Genomic DNA, 18803 nt, shown 5'->3' on the forward strand with positions numbered 1-18803 from the left:
ACAGTCTGTGACTTGAGAGGCTGGAGTCTTTGACAATTATTAGTGCCTTCCTCTGACACCGCCTGGTATAGAGATCCTGGATTGCAGGGAGCTGGGCCCCAGTGATGTGCTGGGCCATACGCGGTACCCTCGGTAGCGCCTTGCGGTCGGATGCCGAGCAGTTGCCATACCAGGAGGTGATGCTACATGGCGGTGATGCTCTACATGGTGCAGCTGTATAACTTTCTGAGGATCTGAGGGCTCATGCCAAATTTAGAGGCACAAGTGGCACAAGTCTATGCTGAGCAATTCACTCAGCTCAGTGGTATTCTCACCATACTATCTCCTATATCTATGTGGTCTGTCGCAATCCTCTAGTTGATGGTGATGGGTCTCCATAGTTTTCTCAGCATCTTGTCACCCTGACTACGGTTCAGCAGCAGTAAAAGAGGATGGATGCAAGTGACTTCTGACTTTCTCACTTCTAACAAATGCAAGTGTTTCGCTCTTGCAAAATGTTTGAGGATAAAATGCCTGACCAGTAGAATCCAGCCCAGTTATAGAAGAGGAGGATTAAACTGTCTGATAAATGGCATATAAGGAGGAGATTGAATCTCTATTCTGATACGTTCTGTCTGATAGACTGCCTGACTGGCTGACTGCCTGACTGGCTGGTGCTTGTTGTTTATCTGCAGTCAGCTGCTGTTCGGTGTGTTTTAAGGCCTGATTACACATTGACCCTGATTCCTCTCTCCTCTCCCTCCGCTTCTCTCCCTCTGCTATAATTTAACCCCATCCAACTGTCACCAAAACCACAGCCCTCAAAAAGGTCACATGAGCCTGGGAGATTAATCACGGTTGAGTTCCACACTTTGCCCTCTGCTCCCTGCCCGCCTGGCCCTGTGTCCGCACTCATCTCTCATCCCACCACATTAGGGGACAGAGCCAGCGGGCATCCAGGCCAGTCGCACAACATGATTTGATGTGATTGTAACAAAGCCCTGATTTTTTCACCCTCTTGCTTTCAAAATCCAGATTTTCTCCTCTTGTGGAAATCAGCCACAGTTTTACTCAGCTGGAAGAGAACAAACCTCATCATCAGGTCACTTAGTGTGCTGATGTGATGGAGTGTTTGTCCAGTGGTTCGCTACATTATATTTCCCATGTGGGAATAGTCTAGACTTGTCTTTGTGGTAAAGTGCATCACTATATCCCCTAGGCACAATGGGGAGAGCTGGCTGTTCTGTGCTTGTCTGGGATTCTGTAGATTGTATTTGTAGGCTATTACAGGGCTGGCGCTGGACAAACGAGATATTCTCCTGATCTTACATACATTTACTTGAGTCAGGTCGAAAATCATACTGATTAACCCAAAGCTATCGCGCTCTTCAAAGTTCCCAACAGCAAAATCAAATACAATTTTATTTGTCACATACGCCAAATACAACAGGTGTTGTAGACCTTACCGTGAAATGCTTACAAGCCTTTAACCAACAATGCAGTTTTAAGAAAATAGAGTTAAGAAAATATTTACGAAAATAAACAAAAAAAATAAGAAACACAATAAAATAACAATAATGAGGCTCTACTGGTTTTTACACCAGTGTGTCACAGATAAAAGATACTTGACCAGCTACTTCTGAACTTTTTATGTATGAGAATTTGATAACTTTACTAATCTTAGTTCCCATCAGGCAACATTTGGCATAGGATGTCATCGTCTTTGGCACTGAGAATCGTGTTTTTTTTGTTGTCTACCACCGGAAACCCAGTCAGCAGTGGTCAGTCATTCAGCAGTGGTCAGTCATTCAGCAGTGGTCAGTCAGTCAGCAGTGGTCAGTCAGTCAGCAGTGGTCAGTCATTCAGCAGTGGTCAGTCATTCAGCGGTGGTCAGTCAGTCAGCAGTGGTCAGTCAGTCAGCAGTGGTCAGTCATTCAGCGGTGGTCAGTCATTCAGCAGTGGTCAGTCAGTCAACAGTGGTCAGTCAGTCTGCAGTGGTCAGTCATTCAGCAGTGGTCAGTCAGTCAGCAGTGGTCAGTCAGTCAGCAGTGGTCAGTCATTCAGCAGTGGTCAGTCAGTCAGCAGTGGTCAGTCAGTCAGCGGTGGTCAGTCAGTCAGCGGTGGTCAGTCATTCAGCAGTGGTCAGTCATTCAGCAGTGGTCAGTCAGTCAGCAGTGGTCAGTCAGTCAGCAGTGGTCAGTCAGTCAGCGGTGGTCAGTCATTCAGCAGTGGTCAGTCAGCGGTGGTCAGTCATTCAGCAGTGGTCAATCAGTCAGCAGTGGTCAGTCAGCAGTGGTCAGTCAGTCAGCGGTGGTCAGTCATTCAGCAGTGGTCAGTCAGTCAGCGGTGGTCAGTCATTCAGCAGTGGTCAGTCAGTCAGCAGTGGTCAGTCATTCAGCAGTGGTCAGTCAGCAGTGGTCAGTCAGTCAGCGGTGGTCAGTCATTCAGCAGTGGTCAGTCAGCGGTGGTCAGTCATTCAGCAGTGGTCAGTCAGTCAGCGGTGGTCAGTCATTCAGCAGTGGTCAGTCATTCAGCAGTGGTCAGTCAGTCAGCGGTGGTCAGTCATTCAGCAGTGGTCAGTCAGTCAGCGGTGGTCAGTCAGTCAGCGGTGGTCAGTCATTCAGCAGTGGTCAGTCAGTCAGCGGTGGTCAGTCATTCAGCAGTGGTCAGTCAGTCAGCGGTGGTCAGTCATTCAGCGGTGGTCAGTCAGTCAGCAGTGGTCAGTCATTCAGCAGGAAGTGGTCCAAATGTAAAAGTGCCTACAATCAGTTGACCACTGTTATCTGCAAGACACTGCAGGATAACATGTTATCCGGGATGGTGGCTGTGACACACACACGCACGCGCGCGCTCACACACACATATATATATGTATATACAGTATGTACACGTACACACATATATACACACACACATACACACACAGAGGCCCACACAGATGGTCGTGCAGATTGGAGTGTGTAGTCAGAGGAACCTCCTGTGTGTTAACCTGCACCCTGCTGGGTCCATCACCGCCTGAAGCCTCAGCATGACTGTAGTAGTCTGTATGAGCATGCTTGATTTGGGACAGAATGTTAACAATATGTTATATCTTTGGTTAAACAAATCTGCTTTGATATTGCTCACACAGCCAGACACACACACACAGATGCACACAAACGCACAGTCACACACACAAATTAATACACAACACTGCTGTGTAACGACAATGTGCAGTGTGTATGTGTCCCGCTGGGACCCTTTAAGCCCATCAGTTGATCCTATATCTGATCCTATATCTGATCCTATATACAGCATTATCCTGAGCTGAGCCATAGTGCCATAATCCTGACTGTGTCTGTTTGGGCTCTATAGCCTGCAGGCTGCACCATCTGCAGCTCCCAGCCCACTTTGTAGTGAGGGAATATGTATCATATGTATATTATATACCATATATACCTCACCTGTAGCCCGTGATAATACTATGCAATTATCCTATTCAAATGTTTATCTGACTCCATTAAGAGAATTCAAATATGCAAGCAAGCATTAGGCAATGAGTTGACGCTGACTAGCAAGAATTGGTCTGTGAGTGGAATACTGAAGGCAGATATTTAATAACATTGTAAAATGAATAAAATCAAATACAAGGCACGAAGCTTAAATTACAAAACATTAACAAGCATTACAATGCATTACTCTAGGCATGATCATAGAGGGAGAAAGAGAGAGAGAGAAGTCCTAGCCCGAAAGGCCATGCTCCAAGAGTCCCTGGGGTGGAGAGAGAGAGAGAAAGACAGACAGTGTAGGTATCTCACCAGCACAGGTCAGGAACAAAGAAGAGAGAGTCATGGAGGGGGTCAGGGAGAGATGGAGGAGAGAGAGAAAGTTAATGATTGATTTTCAGTGGATGCTGGCAGCATTTGTTTCACAACTGAATCTAGACTGACCCAGACCCAGACTCTCCTGAAGTATGCATGCCTTGGCCTTGGTAGTGAATAGGTAAAAGCAGTGCTGAGTTGTTGACCAATAGCATTACTGTTGAGTTAACCTCCAATCAAATATCAGACCTATGGGATGTAAAGACGACAGAACCTCTGCATCACAGAGGTGTGACAGAATGGGTGTTGGTGAGATAATGCAGCATTTCTAAGACAACACAAAGGCATCCCTGCATACAGTTGATAAGAGTCACTTCGGGGGATGTGCCGCGCCACAGGTTCCTACAACACCCAGCTCCTAGCCCAGGCTGCACAGATCCAGCCTGCTCTAATATCTGACTGCTGGCCTTCATATTCTAATGAGATCAAGCTAGCTCTCCCAGCCCAGCCCAACTTCTAACTCCTCTGCCAGTCTGGCCCAGTCTGCTGGCTCCAGTGCCCCAGGGCCCTGTTAGGCCAGAGTGGGCCAGCTAGTTTATCCACTACACAATTCCAGTTATCATAGCCAAGTCATATTGACAAAGTTGTTGTGGCGAATGTCTTTTATAAAACATGTGTTTTACATTTTTGACATGAAGATCAACTGTACTAGTTGTTCAGGCTCTGGTTGTTTATATCTTATTTTTGTACTTTTTTTGTACATAATATTGCCGCTACCGTCTCTTATGACCAAAAATAACTTCTAGACATCAGGATTGCAATTACTCACCACGGACTAGCAGAATCCTCTTTTTCCTTTCAAGACTTGGACGAGCCCAACGTGAAGGATACGCTGCTTCCTCGGGAACAGGCCCAGATCCCCCTGATCTGCGTGAAGAGGACATGGAGAAAGAGGGGCCGAAGGTCCGGCTGATATTTGAGAATTCACAGGCGATCGAATAAACCCCCACTTCCCTCCATTCTGCTAGCAAACGTGCAGTCTTTGGACAATAAAATCGTTGAGTTACGCGAAAGATTAAACTACCAACAGGACATTTAAAAATGTAATATCTTATGTTTCACGAGTCGTGGTTGAATGACAACAACATCAACATACAGCTGGTTGGTTATACGATGTACCGGCAGGATAGAACAGCGGCGTCTGGTAAGACAAGGGGCAGTGGTCAACAGCTGCTGCACGATATCTAAGGAAGTCTCGAGCTATTGCTCGCCTGAGGTAGAGACTCTCATGACAAGCTGTAGACCACACTACCTACCGAGAGAGTTTTCATCTGTATTCTTTGTAGCTGATTACATACCACCACAGTCAGAGTCTGACACCAAGATAGCATTGAATAAGCTGTATTCCGCCATAAGCAAACAAGAAAACCCTCACCCAGAGGCAGCGCTCCTACTAGCTGGGGACTTTAATGCAGGGAAACTTAAATCTGTGTTACCAAATTTCTATCAGCATGTTAAATGTGCAACCAGAGGGTAAAGAACTCTAGGCCACCTTTACTCCACACATAGAGAAGCATACAAAGCTCTCCCTCACCCTCTATTTGGAGATCTGACCATAATTCTATCCTCCTGTTACCTGCTTACAAGCAAAAATTAAAGCAGAAAGCACCAGTGAATAGATCAATAAAAAAGTCAGATGAAGCAGATGCTAAGCTACATGACTGTTTTGCTAGCACAGAGTGGAATATGTTCCGGGATTCCTCCAATGGCATTGAGGAGTACACCACATCAGTCATTGGCTACATCAATAAGTGCATCGATGACATCGTCCCCACAGTGACCGTACGTACATACCCCAAGCAGAAGCCATAGATTACAGGCAGCATCCGTACTGAGCTAAAGGGTAGAGCTGCAACTTTCAAGGAGCGGGACTCTAACCCGGAAGCTTAAAAGAAATCCTGCTCTGCCCTCCGACGAACCATCAAACAGGCAAAGCTTCAATACAGGACAAAGATCGAATCTTACTACACCGTCTCTGATGCTCGTCGGATGTGGCAGGGCTTGCAAGCCATTACAGACAACAAAGGAAAACACAGTGACACGAGCCTACCAGATGAGCTAAACTTCTTCTATGCTCGCTTCGAGGCAAGTAACACTGAAGCATGCATGAGAAGACCAGCTGTTCCAGAAGACTGTTCGATAATGCTCTCCGCAGCCGATGTGAGTAAGACCTTTAAACGGGCCAACATTCACAAGGCCGCAGGGCCAGACGGATTACCAGGACGTGTACTGCATACACTTCAAACAGACATACATACCCCACCAGACATGCCACTTTGGGTTTTTTCACGGTACCGAAACCAAAAATAGATTGAATGCTTTGCTCAGTTATGTATAGAGTCATGTCATCCTGGATCACAGCGTCTCTCCTCTCTGTAAAGCTCTAATTTAACTCTATTGTATATAACAATATCAATATATATATATATATGTGTGTGTGTGTGTGTGTGTGTGTGTGAATAGTGTGCAAATAGTATTTTTTGTTGTCACTTGCTGTCTTTTCAATATAACTCTTATTTATATTTTTTATTTTGAATTTAAAGTAATATCTTATGTTGCTCTTGTCTTTAACTCTTCTGTACTTTGTAATGTATGTGTATGTTTTATGTGGACCCCAGGAAGAGTAGCTGCCGCATGTGCAGTACCTAATGGGAATCCTAATGAACTTAACCTCTAAAGCCGCTCCTGTTCATCACTAAGCTTTATACTGTACAGTAGGTAGGCCTTGACTCCAATTCCAACGGTACAGTACCTGCCATTGCACCCATGTCCTATACTTCTTTACCTTGTATTATCATTAACTGATGCTTTTGTGTGGTTTCCAATACAGGTTACCACTGAGGCCTGAATTGACGCGATAACGATCAATTATAACAATGTGCACCACAGTTTTTAATATTATCCTTTAAACTACTACTACTAGTTTGATGGTTGTAGCCATCAATTATCCCATTGACTATTACCCATTTTACAAACTTATTTCATTTCAAACTACACATTTCTCTAGTATAGGCTACTTTTGTAATGAAGGATATCAGCAAAATGCCTGCGATAAGTGATCGGCAATGATGGTGTTGATCATTTTCAGTTTGTCATCCCAGCTCTAGTATGCAGTTCATGGATAATATTCACTTACCTGTACAGTGGGTTCAGAATGTATTCAGACCACTTCCCCTTTTCCACATTTTGTTACGTTACAGCCTTATTCTAAAATGGATGAGGATTTGTTCTATTTAACCAATCTACACACAATACCCCATAATGACAAAGTGGAAACAGGTTTTTTGAAATTTGCAAATGTATTAAAAATAAAAACAGAAATACCTTATTTACATAAGTATTCAGACCTTTTGCTATGAGACTCGAAATTGAGCTCAGGTGCATCCTGTTTCCATTTATCATCCTTGAGACATTTTCTACAACTTCATTAGAGTCCAACTGTGGTAAATTCAATTGATTGGACATGATTTGGAAAGGCACACACCTGTCTACATAAGGTCCCACAGTTGACAGCGCATGTCAGAGCAAAAACCAAGCCATGAAGTCGAAGGAATTGTCCGTAGAGCTCCGAGACAGGATTGTGTTGAGGCACAGATCTGCGGAAGGGTACCAAAAAATATCTGCAAAATTGAAGGTCCCCAAGAACACAGTGGCCTCCATCATTCTTAAATGGAAGAAGTTTGGATGGAGGGAAATATGAACAGAGCAAGGTACAGAGAGATCCTTGATGAAACCTGCTCCAGAGTGCTCAGGACCTCAGACTGGGGCGAAGATTTACCTTCCAACAGGACAACAACCCTAACCACACAGCCAAGACAAAGCAGGAGTGGCTACGGGGCTTCTGAGTGTCCTTGAGTGGCCCAGCCAGAGCCCGGACTTCAACCCGATGGAACATCTCTGGAGAGACCTAAAAATAACTGTGCAGCGACGCTCCCCATCCAACCTGACAGCGCTTGAGAGGATCTGCAGAGAAGAATGGGACAAAGCTTCACACCCAAAAGTCATACCCAAAAAGACTTGAGGCTGTAATCGCTGCCAAAGGTGCTTCCACAAGGCACTGAGTAAAGCGTCTGAATACTTATGTAAATGTGATATTTCAGTTTTTTTATTTTGTTATACATTTGCAAACATTTCTAAAGATCTGTTTTTGCTTTGTCATTACAGGGTTTTGTGTGTAGAATGATGAAGGGAAGAACAATTTTTTCAATTTTAGAATAAGGCTGTAACGTAACAAAGTGTGGAAAAAGTCAAGGGGTCTGAATATTTTCCGAATTCAGTTCCATCCTGTTTAATGGAGTGCCGCATTGCATTATGGATTGCACATCATTATTGTAGTAGACTGAGCCCTGTTTAATTTATGAGTGACAGTAATACAATGGCTTCTGTAGCATCCTTCATAAAGGTACATGGTACGATCAGATATTCCTATCTCAGGATGCTACACAACATCCAGACAAAAGAGCAACAAAGAGTTCTAAAGCAATCTCAGATGAGGTTATGAGGAGCAAACCAATAACGTCCCACAGCATTCTATTTAATTTCAGTACAACACCATTTTTCTGTCTGTCTGTTGATATACAGAGAGTTGCCTTAAAATCCCATCATGTGCTTAAAGGACACCTGGAACCATCTACTGTCTATTTGGATTAATAAACAAATTGTTATTACGGTTGTGATATTCATGGACTTTTTTGGCACATGGATCCTGTCTGGGTTTTGAACGTCATGTAGACAGCAAGGCCAAAAAATCTTGGTGATTATATTCTGTCATGGACGGGATGATAGATTATCTAGTATCCCTCATCACCAATCTCTCTCTCTCTCTCGCTCTGTGTCTATTTCAGGGTCCAGTTTTGGGCTAATATCCTTTCAGTGCAACTACGCGAGACTACCACAAGATACTCTGGAGCTAACATTCTACAAAAGGTAAAATATGTGGCTTTTTGTTAGACAAACTACAATCACAATTTGCAACATAGTCTTTTCACCAAAAGAACAACCACTCATTATTTCCCATTTACATCTGAGATGCTCCATAGTGTTACACTGATGACCATCCGCCCCATTCGTTTACTTGTCTCACCACGTGTCTTAACCTCCTGTGGCGCCCCATATTCTCCTCTATCACCACCTGCTACCCGTAATCTCATTATTTCCACCAAGTCAGTGAGTGTGATGTTGGTGCCAGAGCCAGGTGTTCACACTCTATCTAAAGGGCTTCCTCACCCTTTAGGTTGCATTGGTCAGATCAGGTCAGGGAGAGACTTGGCACAGTTAGTGGCCCCGAGCAGCAGACAGAGACACACAGGCCACAGGGCAGCTAGGCTACTAACAGGATCAGGAACACTTTACCATAATGATCATCGGGATGTTATGTCCTGTACTTGTTTCATATAGTAATGTTCCAATCCTGTTTTAAGAATGTTTGTTTGTTTTCTTTGTCTCTACACTAATTATTCCATTACTATGACTACTATTTAATGGTATGCTGATGTAGTCTATGTTACATGTCTACCTCAATATCTGATATTCCTGACATAATGGTGATCATTGTGGACTCATCCCACTGGGAAAAACCTGGTTGAATCAACATTGTTTTCACCCCCAAAAATCTATGTGATGACATTGAATCAATGTGGGAAATTAATTGGATTTGCAAAAAGTCATCAACGTAATGGTATTTTGTATTTTTTTCCACCCAACTTTTAACCTAAATCCAATGTCCTTGTGACATATTTTGTTGATTTCACATTGAATTCACATTAGTTGACAACTCAACCAAATCTAAAAACTAGTCTGTGCCCAGTGTAATTGTGCCTGTGAATTGCCTGAGTAAAAACATTGGTATCCAGCATGGTTGAACTCTCTCCCCAACAGAGCTATTCACACAAGACTGCTCTATTAACCTCAATATACACCGTAGGAAGCCTTCAGCCCTCAGTATATGGGTTGCTTGGATTAATTGGGATTAGTGAGTGACTTAATCGAGTAATTAAGACCTAAAATTAAACTAAATCCAGAGGACTCCGCTGGCTTTGTTTGGACTTATTTACAGGTATCTCAAATGGCTTGAACTAATGGCTCACACTTAACTTATCTCAATCAATCAGTTCTAAGAGAAAAAATTATACATGTAGTATGACAATAAAACATTAGCTTTATTTTATTTCCTGAACAAAAATGGAAAGCAGATGATCGAAGGTATTACATTTATCATAGTAGAAGGCGTTGTTGAATATCTCCTCCCGTGCTCTTTTCAGAAACTCAAAGATGTGGAATCCATTATTAAGATAGTGGACATCGATGGGAGAGATCAAGTGAGGGACTTTGCAGAGGACATGGAGAGAATGCTGGGGTCCAAGATGAAGTCAGTTAAGGTGAGTAGAGGTTAAAGGTCAGAGGTCTCTCTCAGGCCAAGTGTTGTTTTTCTTACTTTTAACTAAGACAACCTAAAACACATTAGATGACCTTGCGGACCAGGTTTGGCAATCGGGCCACCAGTTGATGTCGCCTGCTACAGCGTACCATCTTTGCGTTACCACCAACAGAACTGTTACCGTGTGTGTTGTGGTTAGGCTGGCGATTTTAGAAACGTCTTTAAATAAATATCTTCATTTTCTCCTTAGAGGTTGGCTGAGTCTGCGGAGGATGCAGATTTGTACCACGACTTCAACAAAACGCTAGAGGTTTGTCATTCTATCTGTCTGTGGGAATATGAGATCTCAGATTTATCAAAGTACTGCTAATATGATTATCACAACCCTTTGCCACAGTACCACAATAGAGAAAATGAAATGCCTAACCATCATACACATTTTGATGACCACAAAAACACACAATACCATGAGCAGAAGCCTTTTTCAGATAGAATATAGGCTGTACACTTCTAATGTTACTCGATTTACAACAATTCTCCAATGATAGTTAATGAATATGAATCTAACTTTTCCACCGTTCCAATGCTGTCCTTCTCCAGTTTGACTACTATAACTCCATGCTGGTGAACACAGCAGATGAAGATGGTAACTTCATAGAGCTGGGTGGTGAGTTTCCTCTGGAGAAGAATAAGCATTTCAACAACCTGCCAGTCAACACACAGCAGAGTGACGTACAGGTTCCAACTAATGTCTACAACAAAGGTGTGTGTGATGAAGTTCAAACAATTGTTTTCAGGCCCTTGGGTCCAGATCCTAACTTATTTATGCATGAAATACATATTTTGAATCCAATGAGAGATTACCATGACAATTGGGTTAGGTGTGGCTTAGTCATCCTTTAAAGTGAAACAGGTGACAGTTACTATATGTGATGTCACACTTTCCATCCCACTCATTTGCTGCTCTCTCTTTCTCCTCTGTGTAAAGATGCCTACATCCTCAATGGAATCTACTGGTCGGAGGCTCTGAATGATGTGTTCATGAACAACTTCCAGAAAGACCCCACCCTCACCTGGCAGTACTTTGGCAGCTCCTCGGGATTCTTCAGAATCTACCCTGGTAAAAGACCTGAGGAGACTGGTGGGAAGAGCTATAGAAGGACAGGCTCATTGTATTGGCTGGAATGGAATAATTGGAACGGTATTAAACATATGAAAGCCACGTTTGACTCTGTTCCATTTATTCCATTCCAGGCATTACAATGAGCCTGTCCTCCTATAGCTCCTTCCACCAACCTCCACTGTAAAGGGCGGCAGGTAGACTAGTGCTTAGAGCGTTGGGCCAGTAACCGAAAGGTTGCTCGATCAAATCCCTGAGCTGATAAGGTAAAAATCTGTTGTTTTGCCCCTGAACAAGGCAGTTAACTCACTGTTCCTAGGCTGTTATTGTAACTAAAAATGTGTTCATAACTGACATGCCTAGATAAAAATAAATAAATCAAAGGACTAAGCAAAGAACTATCATGTTTGGAGCCCTCAGTCAGCTCCATACAACTGATAGCAACACAGAGTAGTATATTGAAAAGTTTGGTTAATAAGGGATAATCAACGATGGGCTATGCCTTCTCTGGAAGATAATGCATGATGTGGAACGTGTGTTCCACGATTCCTTAGCTTCGTGGAACTAACCTTCCACGGAGTTGCGTTATTTTCCAGAGAAGGCATAGAGCCCTGAGTTGATTATTCCTATGGCTATAAATTAACATATTTGTTGCTAGAAATGTATTAATTTGCCAGTAGAAATGTGACAAGTTTACTAGCTAGCTAGATAGCTACAGTAGTTGCTATGATAACCAAGAAAACAGACTTGCTAGCTTAGCTAACCAAACCATCATCCTATCTTGCTTTTTTGAAAATTAATTCTAATTCAACAATGCCAATAATGTTTTCATTTCGGGTTTTGCTTTCAAAAGCAGGACAAACATAGAACATGTAAGAATGAACTTCATAGTCATTCAGTTACACCATGCGTTATAGGGAAATAATGCACACTCTAGAATGCCCTTCAAGCCAATCAAAAATTAGTATTCAACAGTGCTATGATATAATAGTGTATAAATCCAGAGTATAGCATAACAGAAAATATAGCACAGCAAAACAAAAAGCATACTATCAAAATGAAACCATAGAATACCATCTGTTTTAAGATGTCAACTGTATTTGTTTTTACTCCCAATTGGTAGTTACAGTCTTGTCCCATGACTGCAACTCCCGTACGGACTCGGGAGAGGCAAAGGTCGAGAACTGTGCATCCTCCAAAACATGACCCTGCCAAGCCGCACTGGTCACTTAACCCAGGAAGCCAGCCGCACCAATGTGTTGGAGGAAACACCATACAACTGGAAACCGTGCCAGCATGCATGTGCCCGGGCTGCCACAGGAATTGCTAGAGCGCAATGGGACAGGGACATCCCAGCCAGCCAAACCCTACCCTAACGACGCTGGGACAATTGTGCACCACCTCATGGGTCTCCCGGTCGCGGGTGTAACACAGCCTGGGATAAAACCCGGGTCTGTAGTGACGCCTCATGCAGTGCCTTAGACCACTATGCCACTCGGGAGGCTGTAAGATGTCGACTTCATAATGTTGTAGGATTTTAATGGATGCCATGCTGTTTACTCACTGTAGAGATGGTGTGACTGTATTTTTTATACAGGTATCAAATGGACTCCAGATTCGAATGGTGTGGCTGCGTTTGATTGCAGGAACCGTAACTGGTAAGCTATTAGTAAATCTACTAGTAGCCTCTGGGTGGCGTCGACCTTGACCAGAGTAAGACACTTCCTGGTATCAATGTGATAAGGGGAGGAGCTAGACACTAAGACATCAATCAATCAAATGTATTTATAAAGCTTCTTACATCAGCTGATATCACAAAGTGCTGTACAGAAACCCAGCCTAAAACCCCAAACAGCAAGCAATGCAGGTATAGAAGCACGGTGGCTAGGAAAAACTCCCTACAAAGGCCAGAACCTATGAAGAAACCTAGAGAGGAACCAGGCTATGAGGGGTGGCCAGTCCTCTTCTGGCTGTGCCGGGTGGAGATTTTAACAGAACATGGCCAAGATGTTCAAATGTTCATAGATTTTATTTTTATTTTATTTCACCTTTATTTAACCAGGTAGGCTAGTTGAGAACAAGTTCTCATTTACAACTGCGACCTGGCCAAGATAAAGCATAGCAGTGTGAACAGACAACAACACAGAGTTACACATGGAGTAAACAATAAACAAGTCAATAACACAGTAGAAAAAAAAGAGTCTATATACATTGTGTAGGCGAATAATTACAATTACAATTAAAACACTGGAGTGATAAATGATCAGATGGTCATGTGCAGGTAGAGATACTAGTGTGCAAAAGAGCAGAAAAGTAAATAAATAAAAACAGTATGGGATGAGGTAGGTAAATTGGGTGGGCTATTTACCGATGGACTATGTACAGCTGCAGCGATCAGTTAGCTGCTCAGATAGCAGATGTTTAAAGTTGGTGAGGGAGATAAAAGTCTCCAACTTCAGCGATTTTTGCAATTCGTTCCAGTCATAGGAAGCAGAGAACTGGAAGGAAAGGCGGCCAAATGAGGTGTTGGCTTTAGGGATGATCAGTGAGATACACCTGCTGGAGCGCGTGCTACGGGTGGGTGTTGCCATCGTGACCAGTGAACTGAGATAAGGCGGAGCTTTACCTAGCATGGACCTGTAGATGACCTGGAGCCAGTGGGTCTGGCGCTGAATATGTAGCGAGGGCCAGCCAACTAGAGCATATAGGTCGCAGTGGTGGGTGGTATAAGGTGCTTTAGTAACAAAACGGATGGCACTGTGATAAACTGCATCCAGTTTGCTGAGTAGAGTATTGGAAGCTATTTTGTAGATGACATCGCCGAAGTCGAGGATCGGTAGGATAGTCAACTAGGGTAAGTTTGGCGGCGTGAGAGAAGGAGGCTTTGTTGCGGAATAGAAAGCCGACTCTAGATTTGATTTTAGATTGGAGATGTTTGATATGAGTCTGGAGAGTTTACAGTCTAGCCAGACATCTAGGTACTTATAGATGTCCACATATTCTAGGTCGGAACCATCCAGGGTGGTGATGCTAGTCGGGCGTGCGGGTGCAGGCAGCGAACGGTTGAAAAGCATGCATTTGGTTTTACTAGCGTTTAAGAGCAGTTGGAGGCCACGGAAGGAGTGTTGTATGGCATTGAAGCTCATTTGGAGGTTAGATAGTATTGTGTCCAAGGAAGGGCCAGAAGTATACAGAATGGTGTCGTCTGCGTAGAGGTGGATCAGGGGATCGCCTGCAGCAAGAGCAACATCATTTAAAAAAACAAAGAAAAGAGTCGGCCCGAGAATTGAACCCTGTGGCACCCCCACAGAGACTGCCAGAGGACCGGACAACATGCCCTCCGATTTGACACACTGAACTCGGTCTGCAAAGTAGTTGGTGAACCAGGCAAGGCAGTCATTAGAAAAACCGAGGCTACTGAGTCTGCCGATAAGAATATGGTGATTGACAGAGTCGAAAGCCTTGGCCAGGTCGATGAAGAGGGCTGCACAGTACTGTCTTTTATCGATGGCGGTTATGATATCGTTTAGTACCTTGAGCGTGGCTGAGGTGTACCCGTGACCGGCTCGGAAACCAGATTGCACAGCGGAGAAGGTACGGTGGGATTCGAGATGGTCAGTGATCTGTTTGTTGACTTGGCTTTCGAAGACTTTAGATAGGCAGGGCAGGATGGATATAGGTCTGTAACAGTTTGGGTCCAGGGTGTCTCCCCCTTTGAAGAGGGGGATGACTGCGGCAGCTTTCCAATCCTTGGGGATCTCAGACGATATGAAAGAGAGATTGAACAGGATGGTAATAGGGGTTGTGACAATGGCGGCGGATAGTTTCAGAAATAGAGGGTCCAGATTGTCAAGCCCAGCTGATTTGTACGGGTCCAGGTTTTGCAGCTCTTTCAGATCACCTGCTATTTGGATTTGGGTAAAGGAGAAGCTGGGGAGGCTTGGGCAAGTAGCTCCAGGAGGGGGGTGGAGCTGTTGGCCGAGGTTGGAGTAGCCAGGAGGAAGGCATGGCCAGCCATTGAGAAATGCTTGTTGAAGTTTTCGATTATCATGGATTTATTCGGTGGTGACCGTGTTACCTAGCCTCAGTGCAGTGGGCAGCTGGGAGGAGGTGCTCTTGTTCTCCATGGACTTTACAGTGTCCCAGAACTTTTTGGAGCTAACTCCAGCTACAGGATGTACATTTTTCTGCTTGAAAAAGCTGGCCTTGCGTGTATCGATGACCAGCAGGCTCAGATAATAATAATCACAGTGGTTGTAGAGGGTGCAACAGGTCAGCACCTCAGGAGTAATGGTCAGTTGGCTTTTCATAGCCAATCATTCAGAGTATCTCTACCGCACCTGCTGCTCCTGCTGTCTCTAGAGAGTCATTAGGCCAGGTATTCCTGAGAGAGAGCGAGATTAAAGTCATGTGACCTCATATACCTTAAGACTGTATAGGCTTATGTGACATCTAAACGCAAGCTTTCATCTATTTTAAATTGAACCAAACTTCACTACAGCATTCACCCTACTTTACTTTACTTATCCAGTGGTAAGAGAGTGTATAGTGCCATGGATATGTTGCTCTAATGTGGTGTGTCCTAGGACTTGGCCATGTATTGCACGACACTTGCACAACATGACACTTGAGCTGGCAGTTTAAAGAATGGGATGGAAACTGTGACCCTGCTCCAACAACAAGTACCATGATATAATTACTGAAAACGGAGAGTCAGGACCTTGATTTACTGTTTCATGCAGTCCAGTATGAGTCTCCTATCACTGCTGTTAGGCCGTGGGGTCTCCCTAGGCCAGAGGGAGGATATCCTCCTAACTGGCCAATCAGTAGCATTTCCAGCTTCCAGGAATTCAACAAGCCATGTTGATAAGCTTTAGGTAGTATATGAATGCCCTCCCTATCTCTCCACTCAGTTAGAGAGTATCCTGGGACCTGGGCTGCCCCTGACTTTCAGATTAGTGGCAAGGATAGCACCCAAGGCTCTGAACACAGCAACACAGGGAGACACAGACAGACAGGCCAGGACAGTCTGATCTGATCCCCTAGAAATACTTTAAGCTGCTCCTTAAGTGGTTATTAACCAACAGCTCAATACCCAGGTCAGTGGGATTCACATGGATGACATATGTCCCTATTTATAAACATGTAGATATGAAAAGTACCAAAAAGGTGTGTGTGTGCGCGCATTTGCATCTGTCATGTTTTGAAACTAAGTTGATAGGGAGGGGCAGTGTGGTTGGGATGTTATACAGTGCCATATGCTGTAGGCCTACACCGCTTTTTTTAATTTAATGTGGATCGTTATGTCAAGGGGTTGTGAATTATATGGGGAACGTTTTTTCATGAAGCAGCATGAGAAAGTCAGAGAACCGTTGACTGGAGCCTCCATCCTATGGTCCTGCTGTGCCCCGTGCTCTACTCTCTGGACCACACAAGCCTCAAGTGCAGTAGAGGTAGAGAATCCTCACATAGGACGGTAACACTATGGTGTAACCCTATCTCTCTCTACCCCTGTCCCCCAGGTATATCCAGGCTGCCACCTCACCAAAGGACATTATTATCGTGGTGGACATCAGTGGCAGTATGAAGGGTCTGAAGATGACCATCGCCAAGCACACCATCAACACCATCCTGGACACACTGGGGGAGAACGACTTTGTCAACGTCATCGCTGTGAGTCAACCCTCCTCCTGCCACTAAGCACCAACGGAACAAGAAATCTCAAACTTAGGGTCTTGTAATTTCCATGTGTTGAAATGTGGTGTTCAGTTGACTAAGCCATTCCCATTACATTATCACACCTTCACACATTACCTGTTACACCACTACACTGTTACATCACAACAGTGTCACATTGTTGACAGGACTACAGCCCTGCCTTGTCTTTTCTCCCCACAGTACACTGACTACGTGCGCTACGTAGAGCCATGCTTCAAAGGCACCCTGGTGCAGGCTGACTTGGACAACCGCGAGGTAAGTCCATTATCTTCTTCAGGTAATCTGTGGCCGCTAAGCCACGGAGCTCTTACCTCTCAGCAGGGCTCTAGCAACTCAAAGTGTTCTGTTATGACATTACACCCCTGTGGAGGTGGAGAGTGAAGGGCCACCTTGGCTGTCAGTCATGCTGCTAAGCTAGGTGCGGAGAAGTTGGCTCCACCTGTTGGCCTAGTTCCTACTTCATGTATTGGCCCAGTGTGGATCAGAGAGCAGGCCAGGTCAGCCGTCATTCACAACCATCAGCCTACTGTGGAGAGGGACTGTAATGGAGTGTGACTGACAGGGATGGAATAATTTAAAAATATGTATACTGTAATATGTAGAAGACAAATTTACATATATGATATTTTACCTTTATTTAACTAGGCAAGTCAGTTAAGAACAAATTCTTATTTTCAATGACAGCCTAGGAACAGTAGGTTAACAGTCTTGTTCAGGGGCAGAATGACAGATTTTTTTTTTTACCTTGTCTGCTCGGGGATTCTTGCAACCTTTAGGTTAATAGTCCAACACTCTAACCACTAGGCTACCTGCCGCCCTAATATAGAAATGTATGCGTAAAGTGTATTGATAAGTAAATCAATGTGATTTTAGCGCGCAAAATGTGTACGTAGACTACATGTATGTTTGTCAGGCAGTGCAATGTGTGAGAGATAACATCCTGAATACCAGGGCGTGTCAGGTAGTGCAATGTGTGAGAGATAACATCCTGAAAACCAGGGTGTGTCAGGTAGTGCAATGTGCGAGAGATAACATCCTTAAAACCAGGGTTTGTCAGGCATTGCAATGTGTGAGAGATAACATCCTGAAAACCAGGGCTTGTCAAGCAGTGCAATGTGTGAGAGATAACATCATGAAAACCAGGGCTTGTCAAGCAGTGCAATGTGTGAGAGATAACATCCTTAAAACCAGGGTTTGTCAGGCATTGCAATGTGTGAGAGATAACATCCTGAAAACCAGGGCTTGTCAAGCAGTGCAATGTGTGAGAGATAACATCATGAAAACCAGGGCTTGTCAAGCAGTGCAATGTGTGAGAGGTAACATCCTGAAAACCAGGGCTTGTCAAGCAGTGCAATGTGCGAGAGATAACATCCTGAAACCAGGGCTTGTCAGGGCTTCCTGAAAACCAGGGCTTGTCAAGCAGTGCAATGTGCGAGAGATAACATCCTGAAAACCAGGGCTTGTCAAGCAGTGCAATGTGCAAGAGATAACATCCTGAAAAGGGCTTGTCCAGGGCCAGGGCTTGTCAAGCAGTGCAATGTGTGAGAGATAACATCCTGAAAACCAGGGCTTGTCAAGCAGTGCAATGTGCGAGAGATAACATCCTGAAAACCAGGGCTTGTCAAGCAGTGCAATGTGTGAGAGATAACATCCTGAAAACCAGGGCTTGTCAAGCAGTGCAATGTGTGAGAGATAACATCCTGAAAACCAGGGCTTATCAAGCAGTGCAATGTGCGAGAGATAACATCCT

At 44.2% G+C, this 18803-nt stretch overlaps 1 protein-coding gene across 3 annotated transcripts in view; it reads left to right on the forward strand.

The window, feature by feature from the left end:
- The window catches only part of LOC112260024 (voltage-dependent calcium channel subunit alpha-2/delta-4-like), a 91101-nt gene that overhangs the window by 1845 nt on the left and 70453 nt on the right, over positions 1-18803 (forward strand). For all 3 annotated transcript variants that reach the window (XM_042299199.1, XM_042299246.1, XM_042299227.1), the window contains exons 2-9: positions 8684-8765; positions 10100-10216; positions 10466-10525; positions 10816-10978; positions 11204-11335; positions 12933-12993; positions 16858-17008; positions 17234-17308. In XM_042299199.1, coding sequence (XP_042155133.1) covers positions 8684-8765; positions 10100-10216; positions 10466-10525; positions 10816-10978; positions 11204-11335; positions 12933-12993; positions 16858-17008; positions 17234-17308 — 841 coding nt within the window. The remainder of the gene's footprint in view (positions 1-8683; positions 8766-10099; positions 10217-10465; positions 10526-10815; positions 10979-11203; positions 11336-12932; positions 12994-16857; positions 17009-17233; positions 17309-18803) is intronic.

This window comes from Oncorhynchus tshawytscha, linkage group LG01 (assembly GCF_018296145.1).
Source record: "Oncorhynchus tshawytscha isolate Ot180627B linkage group LG01, Otsh_v2.0, whole genome shotgun sequence".
In the NCBI taxonomy this organism is placed as follows: domain Eukaryota; kingdom Metazoa; phylum Chordata; class Actinopteri; order Salmoniformes; family Salmonidae; genus Oncorhynchus; species Oncorhynchus tshawytscha.